The 8,539-nt window shown below is 51.9% G+C and overlaps 1 protein-coding gene across 2 annotated transcripts; it reads left to right on the forward strand.

Moving 5' to 3' along the window:
• The first annotated feature begins 182 nt into the window (after window positions 1-182).
• Window positions 183-7,852, forward strand: LOC122381774 (protein phosphatase 1H-like). Of its 2 annotated transcripts, XM_043366384.1 has the most exons (11): window positions 183-235; window positions 1,743-1,851; window positions 2,067-2,342; window positions 2,700-2,922; window positions 3,148-3,312; window positions 3,778-3,975; window positions 4,318-4,500; window positions 4,834-4,941; window positions 5,334-5,497; window positions 6,266-6,422; window positions 6,664-7,852. In XM_043366384.1, exons 3-11 carry the CDS (start codon window positions 2,080-2,082, stop codon window positions 7,066-7,068), a joined length of 1,866 nt encoding a protein of 621 aa, XP_043222319.1. In that variant the 5' UTR covers window positions 183-235; window positions 1,743-1,851; window positions 2,067-2,079; the 3' UTR covers window positions 7,069-7,852. The 2 variants fall into 2 exon arrangements, with proteins under 2 accessions (XP_043222319.1, XP_043222318.1); XM_043366383.1 differs by lacking the exon at window positions 183-235 and having other exon boundaries at window positions 1,649-1,851.
• The last annotated feature ends 687 nt before the right edge of the window (window positions 7,853-8,539 follow it).

Here is an 8,539-nt window from a genome sequence, read left to right on the forward strand (position 1 = left end):
TGCGTACGCTTTATTTTAGTGGTCTTGTTTCGGGTGCGAACGAGTGCAAAGGTCTGTTTGCCTTTGGATCGAAACTGAATAATTCTGCTCATGCAGCGAGCGAAGCTTGTTTTTTAACCAATCAGAGAAGAGCTTTGTGTGCTTACGTGAGCGCTTTTTGCGTGGTGGAACAGATGCGGGTAACTTGAGGCGAATTCTACATTGTTTACGGTTGTTACCCGAGATTCACGAGGAGGTATGAGTTTTTGTTTTGCATTTGTATACGATAGTTTCAATGGTTGATGGCTTGAGAGTATTTGTTATTAACCTTGGTTATGACATGATATTTTTGTCTTTCATTTGACTCGTATCAATGTGTTATGTTTTGGAAGCTAGATGTATTTGTATTTGTATTTACGATCATGGGCGATCCACACATGGCGTGGCGATTACTGCCCAGATGATAAACTAAAACTATTTCATATTGATATTAGATGAGTTTCAGTACTCCTAGTGTTTTTTCAATTGATGGGCTGAACCAGTTCAGGTTGAATTATTTAAAGGGACACTCCCACCTTAACATTAGTTTTGAGTTGAGATAGCCCAACTCAAAACTAATAAAGAAAACTAACTGAGCCAAATTGGTGGCCATGGCCTGAAAATACCGGTTTGGGCATTCACAACATCGAAAAATGCTTTAATTCGGGGCTAATGCTAAGGGGCTAATGCATTGGTATGCCCCCTTAGAATTTGTGACGTCAGCGGAGATCTAACGATTGTTAAATCTTTTACTAAAACGTTTGGCAGCACGCGGTGGTATTTGCGCGCAACAAATGCCGCACTTTCAAATAAAGTCGCTAGGAACAGCGGAGATCCCAAAAATAAACAAAAGTAAAAGTAATATCTTGAAAACCGGTGAATATTTTTTGATGAAATTTGGTAGATATTCATTTTTGCTCTTTCTGAACTGAGCGACATCACTTTCATGCCAATTCATTAACTTTTTTGAAGGTGGGAGGGTCCCTTTAAGTTGTCAGAGAAGTATGTTCATGAACTCTTATCCAAACTGCAAAATGTGATGACTGACATTGATTTCAGGACTTGCTGTATTGGCTGAACCAGTCCGCCCCCGCAGCCAGTTTATTAGATTCCCACCAGTGTGAGCACTGCACCATGCATTAAAGGAGACAGCTTTGTCAGCTTTATTTTCAGCTCAGTTTCAGTTGTTGATTGACTCTAGGCTGAGGTATGGGGTATGGGGGTTACGTCACAGACACAATTGTGTCACACAATACTTGAAAGTATTGTGTCAATTGCACCATAAAGTTGGAATGTCTTTACTTGTGAGAAGTCAGAAGGGGGTGGCTGATAATGATAAGTAATGGCCCACTCCAGTATGTCACAGTATATACCACACATCAGCTTGGGCAGCACAGTGCACTGTGCAGCATCAGTGCTATAAAGGATGCTATAAAATATTACAAAAAATTCTGATACTTTGTAGTCTGGGTTTTTCAATGCTCATTGACTGCTGCCAATAGCATTGCCATCGCATGATTTTTCCAACCAGTCATGAAATATAACGAGTTATGACATGGCTAACAACATCCAACTGTGCGCCAGTCCTTATGTAAATAGCAATGCTGCTGGTAAAAGATTGATTCTTTAATTGCTCCAGCCTTCCCAAAATGTAAAAAAATGACCCCAATAATATTTATCATTCGTGTGAGCTAATATTGTTCCATTTCTTTGTTTGTTTCCAGTTCATGATCTCAATGATCTATGATGAATGACTATTGCTGAATGAGGTGCAATATACATTGTGTTCAGCTTTGCAACTGAGGTCATAGGTGCTTTCATTTCTAGCAACAGGTCAGTGAAATGCTTGAGCTTGAATCTAATGGTATGAAAGTGTCTAAGCTAAGTTGCTGTTGTAACTTGTAAGTTTTGTTCTTATTTCTTGCTTCTGATATGGCTGAGACCAATACAACATATGCATGGCAAGATATATGCTAACACATCTATGATGCAGCACTGTCTCCTGTGCAGTATGTTACTCTAGTCTGTACCCTCCCCCTCCTCTCTAGCGGCGTTGTCGCCATGTTCAACCGGTTCAAGTCGGCGCTGCTGAGCTCCGTGGGCGCGGCCGAGTCGGCGGCGGCGGCGGCGCAGGCGGCCGTTACCGACGGCGCAGAGGCGGCCGGCGGGCCCGCTGCTCGCCCCGCCAAGTTCGCCTACGGCCGGCCGGCGTTCCTGCAGCTGGAGACTGAGGATGAGCTGCAGGTGGCCGGCGACCGCGTCATCCGGCCCATCATCGTGCCGCGCGACAGCAGCCGGCTGCCCTGGACCGCCGGATACGCCGAGTCAGTGAGACGAGACGAGCCGAATCGCCGCGTGTAGTGGGAGGAGGGTAATAATTAAGAGGGTTAGATACAGACAGTCATGTTAGATACAGACAGCCATGTGCCTGACAGCGTCTGGTTGTCAAACTAGCCTGTTTTACTTTGATTAAGTTCGGCCTACTCATTTTTCACGAAGACGCGGATTGATGACGCGTCAATCTTACTCTGTAAAGCTGAATAATTCATTTGTTAGTTTGCCACAACATATTTTCAACCAACATTTGTGAGGAAAATATGTTCCATATCATCCCTTCAGTTAGTACACAAACCGATGTCGTATGTTGTTTTACCTCACCGCTCCCTTCTCCCGCCGCACAGAGCGGTGAACGCCGGTAAGAGTAAACGTAACGAGGACGCGGCTGCGGTGTACACGGGCGTGCTGCACCAGCCGCCGCCGGGCGGGCCGGCCGGAGACGGGGACGGGGACGGACTGCAGCGCACCGGCCGCTCCGTACCCTACTACTACTTTGGTCTGTTTGACGGCCACGCCGGCCACGGCGCGTCGGTGGCGGCCGCCCACCAGCTGCACCACATCATACACGTGAGTGGGAGGTAGAGTGCGGTGTCTCAGTTATTGTTTGGTGACTGGTTGGTGTCTTTTGGTGTGTATTGAGTCGGCTTATTGTCTTTAGGATCCCAGCCGCTGATGATGATTCAATAGATACTGGCTTAAGTTGAGCAATTGAACACGATTTATCGTATTCCGTTCCCGTCCCGATCTCTTCAAACATATTCTACCTCGGCTATCTCGTTTTCCCTCCCCCAGGAGCGTCTGGTGGACGTACTGGACCACCTGCTGCCGCCGGACCCGTCAGCTGCCGAGGCCGCGCCGGCGCCCGGTGTCCGGGCCGCCTCCCTCTGGATACCCGCCGAGGAGGTGGCTCCGGAGAAACTGGTCACCGGCGCTCTGGAGGCGGCCTTCAACGATATGGTGAGTAGTGACAAACGCTGGACAAGAGCTGGCAAAACGCTGTTCAGCTCGGATAGCTGGTCTGTTGATGATATTCATTATATCACAGACAAGACAAGCGCCTAGCCGCGCTGCCTTTACCAAAGCTTTGTCGCGTGCCCCTCGTCAGTGAATCACTTTTATATATTTCCACGCTTTTAACTTTATTTGCGCAGCACTCTAAACTCAACTTTTTACCCTTCATCGCATTCATCCTCAGCTATTCGCAGCTTACGTGTCATGATAAAATGCATATATGTGTACCTGAGCGGTGGGTGTCAATTTTAATGCTGTATTATGTTCCATTGACTGGACACATAATAACTTCATCGTGGACGTGTCTCTAATAAATGACTTTGACTTTGACTTTGATATCATGCTGTTTCTTATCGGCATAGCTCTACAGACTCGTCATCACCGTTGCCTTTCTCCCGCGGCTGCCGTTAGGACGCGCTGATAGCCGAGGACCGTCTCAAGTACGACATGCGCGGCGGCTGCACGGCCGTTGTGGCGCTCCTCTTACTGGGTCGGCTGTACGTGGCCAACGCGGGCGACTCGCGCGCCACCTACTGCCGCCATGGCCGCGCAGTGATCGCCTCTCACGACTTCACCCCGGAGACAGAGCGGCACCGCGTCAGACAGCTGGTGGGTGACGAGAGGGGGAGAACAAGACAGCGAGAGGTATGCCTGTGGCGAATGGGAGGTTGTGCTGGTAGTAAAAAATGGTGGGTGGCATAGCTTGATAGGAGGTATCAGGTTCGAATGTCGGTGGTGAGTAGGAGGCAGCTGGGCTGCTGGCCACACGTCAGTTCTCATAGTTCTCAAATCAAACGTCCTGTATTTATCACCAACCTTACTGCAACCCTTTCTTCTGCTACAGATCTCTCAGCACACGGCCCCCAACCACCCCTCCCTGTGCCCCCCTCCCCCCCAACAGACCTCCCAGCAACCGGACTCTAACCAACCTCCCTCTGCTTCCACCGACAGGCCTGTCAGCAGCCGGCGCTGACTGGCGGAGAGTTTACTCACCTGGACTTTGCCCGCCGGGTCGGCCGCCGTGACCTGGGCAAACGGGTGCTGTACCGGGACGCACACATGACCGGCTGGGCGTACAAGACGGTCACTGAGCGAGACCTGCGCTTCCCCATCGTGTGCGGCGACGGAAAACGGGTGGGTGAGAGGCGGCGCCAACCAGCGTGGGTGACTGGTGCGTGATAGGTGACAGGCGTAGATGGCGATCACTTGGCGGAAAAGTTGGGTTGCGCATGGTGATCCGTTGTTAGTTCAGTCATTGCAGTATGTTGTTAGTGTTCACTAGAAGGTGATTGTGTGCAGGAATCGTTGGTGGCTATTTATAGCTAAAATTTTTATGCTGATCGCGTTTTTTCTGCTTGATTACGGTAACAAGTAACCCAACGATTTGTCCATTGTTTCCCCATGCGCTGCTGCCACATTATCCGGTTGCTGGTACCTGACTGGTGCGCCTTGCCCTCTCCTTTGCAGAGTCGGGTGTGTGCCACAATCGGAGTGACTCGCGGCTTCGGCGACCACGACCTCAAGGCGCAGAACACCAACGTCAACATCAAACCCTTCCTCTCCTCCCAGCCGCAGGTGAGAGGTTATCTACCAGCCTCCGTCGTATAGCTACGTAGCCTTGCACTGCTTGGCAGTGAGGCACAAAAGAAGTCAATTCTTGGGTTCCGAGGCGGCATATCATTTGCGAGCTTTGGCAGTAGCGCAATGAAACCTTCCTGTACCTCGTTGACACTGACCGCGGGGCGGGCCGTAACTGAGGGTTCTGTCTACCCTACTGCCGTAACTTAGGAGCTGGTCGCTGGCCTCCCTGACTCCTCTTCCGCCGTCCGTTCCTCAGGTTCTGGTGGTTGACGTGTGTGTGTTAGCCCGATATGTCATATGAGCCTGCCCCGTCTGACCCCTCCGCCGTCCGTTGGTCAGGTGCTGGTCGCTGACCTCTCTGACCCTTCCTCTGCCCTCACCCCCAGGTGCTGGTGGTTGACCTGGAGGAGGAGGCGGTCACCGAGTCGGACGTGCTGGTCATGGCCACCGACGGCCTCTGGGACGTCATCTCCAATGAGCGCGCCGCAGAACTGGTGGAACAGTCGCTGGCTGCCTTCCCCGCCGACGACGTCACCAAACGGCGATATAGGTGAGACAGACGTCACCAAACGGTGATATAGGTGAGACAGACGTCACCAAACGGCGATATAGGTGAGACAGACGTCACCAAACGGCGATATAGGTGAGACAGACATCACCAAACGGCGATATAGGTGAGCGACGTACAGACGTCACCAAACGGCGATTTAGGTGAGCGTACAGACGTCACCAAACGGCGATATAGGTGAGCGTACAGACGTCACCAAACGGCGATATAGGTGAGACAGACGTCACCAAACGGCGATATAGGTGAGACAGACGTCACCAAACGGCGATATAGGTGAGACAGACGTCACCAAACGGCGATATAGGTGAGACAGACGTCACCAAACGGCGATATAGGTGAGACAGACATCACCAAACGGCGATATAGGTGAGACAGACATCACCAAACGGCGATATAGGTGAGACAGACATCACCAAACGGCGATATAGGTGAGCGACGTACAGACGTCACCAAACGGCGATATAGGTGAGCGTACAGACGTCACCAAACGGCGATATAGGTGAGCGTACAGACGTCACCAAACGGCGATATAGGTGAGACAGACGTCACCAAACGGCGATATAGGTGAGACAGACGTCACCAAACGGCGATATAGGTGAGACAGACATCACCAAACGGCGATATAGGTGAGACAGGCATCAGCTTGTGAAACTACAGGTGCGAGAAACGTCAAATGATAGCGCTGCATGTGAGACGAATGTCATTAAGCGGTGCCAATGCCATGACATCGCTGCCTCTCACTTTTGTCAGGTGCACGTCGGCCGCACAGGACCTGGTGATGTCGGCGCGCGGGAAGCTGAAGGAGCGGCTGTGGCGGCTCTCGGACGGCACCATGGCCACCATAGACGACATCAGCGTGTTTGTCGTGCCCATGCTGCCCTACAGGGAGGAACATCTCCTCTGGAAGGTACGATCAACTACCGCAGTCCTCCGGTAGTGACAATGGCCGCGACAGTGTGCTGAATAATGAAATAATGACACTTCGGCTCCGTGTTTAGGGACGTATTGGCACCTGTATAAAAAGCAAGATTCGTTTAGTTAATTGCTTGGGTCGAATTGACCAGTGCTTACAAATTACTGTGTAATGTCCCTCCCTGGCTATATCTACCCGTGCCCTGACGTGCCACCTTGTCGTCCCTCACCCACAGCTGGGCCAGGAGGCGTCCGCAGTGCGGTGCGCGCCGGCCGAGCCGCCGTCGGGGGTCCGCCAGGTGTCTGAGCCGGCACAGCTGGACCGCTACCAGAGCCTGGTGGAGCAGTGCGGCCGGCCCTCACCGCCGGCGGGTACCTCGCCGAGCGGCAACCCCACCGCAGCAGCGACAGCAGCAGCAGCGACAGCGGCAGCGGCAGCGGCAGAGGACCCGGTGGAGACCGGCGTAGAGCCCGAGTTTGCCGACGCCGAGACCGGTGAGCCGGCGGCGGCCAACGGTCCGGTACCGGCGGCAAACGGGCCCTCCGGCACCCCGTCGGCGGCCGAGCAGGTGGGAACGGTGCCGGTCACCTGGTTCGGAGGGGAAGACGCGACTCCGGTGCGCCGGCCGGCGAACCGGTAGCCGCGCTGACCCGGACCCGAGGTCAAAGGCGTGGTGCGCTGGAGAGGACTGATGCGGTGAGATGTGTCTATTTATACGGGGTGCGTGTGTGTGGAGTGGGTGGTTTTAGTATCGCGCACCAGGCGCCGTTCGGGTCTCTTGTGCTACCTCACGTGACCGAGAGGGCGGCAAGGCTGTGCTGGCGAGACGCGAGGCTCGGGCTACCTCTGTAGGTACCTGGCAGCAGTGAGATACCCACTATGGAATGGCACTGATAGGGACTCGAGTGGTCCACTCTCCGTTCAGTGAGTGAATCGCGTCTGCGAGAAGCAAAGGAGCGGCTCTCACAGTGTCGCGTGCCGCTCTGAGCCCTGATCCGTGCCGCTCTGAGCCCTGATCCGTGCCGCTGTTTGTGGGTCACGAACTTTTGTCCAAAGCACGCGGTCGGGTTCGCGTTACATTCCCCCTGGGCATGCTCTCCGCGCTATTGAAGGGCTAATTTGGCATTCCGGTGTTCTGCCTGTATTGGCTTATGTGTTTTTGTGTTGAGGCAGACGGATTCCGTTGTTCGTTGATAAATGTGTTATTCTTATTGTGATAAAGTCGCTTAGTTAGGAGAAAATCACGGAATGCAATCTTGCCAATGTCTGAATAATCGTTTCTTGTAATCTGACGTTTTTTCCGGCGTAATTGGTAATGGTTCATTATTTTTCCAGGGGTTAGTGTTATTCGTTGTGCCGCTGTGTCGATTCCCACCTGGTGTTTTAAAGGGCGGGTGAAGTGTGCAATCAATATGGAACTGATATATACTTTGTATTGGTTTTACTGCAGTGTTATGAACCTCGGTGAGCTAAGAAAATGCTGCACTGTTATATGCAGTCAGAATCGCGATCTTTTGGTAGCTACGCTCTGAACTCTGTGCAAATGTTACTTGCTTACAGCATTCAGGGGTGGTAAATGCTTATCACAGTCAACATTGTTAGCCCTTGAAATTCACTAACTTGCAACTGGGGGGTCTGCTCGGTACCCAGCACTACTTTTAAGTTTTAAGCTGCAAACACTTAAAAAAAGATGAATGCTTCTCTCTGGGTAATGAGATCCTTAGAGAGTTGTGAGGACACTAACTTGGTGCTTGGTTCAGTGGAAAGACTGCACGTAATACCGGATGAAGGACTAACTAAATTGCCTTTCGGTCCTTCATCACTCCATTTGCTGGTGGACATATTCTTGCTTGATTCTTGCTGTTTGCACTGGTTGGAATAAGACACGCTGGCTGGGTGTTCTGCCCGGTTGTTAGCCATGGAAAAGGCATAAGGGAGGGACGGCAGCAGATTCGTCTATCATATCCGTCCTCAGCAGCAGGTTCGCGAATATGCTGCTGCGCGTCTCCACTGCTCCAGTAATTGTAACAGTATCGATCCGAATCTGCTGCTAGTAGACGGACCCTACGGGAACCCATGGGCGTAACCACCGCGCTGGAACGCTGGAAATT

The sequence above is a fragment of the Amphibalanus amphitrite genome, unplaced genomic scaffold (genome assembly GCF_019059575.1).
Source record: "Amphibalanus amphitrite isolate SeventyFive unplaced genomic scaffold, NRLGWU_Aamphi_draft 000127F_arrow, whole genome shotgun sequence".
Classification (NCBI taxonomy): Eukaryota; Metazoa; Arthropoda; class Thecostraca; order Balanomorpha; family Balanidae; genus Amphibalanus; species Amphibalanus amphitrite.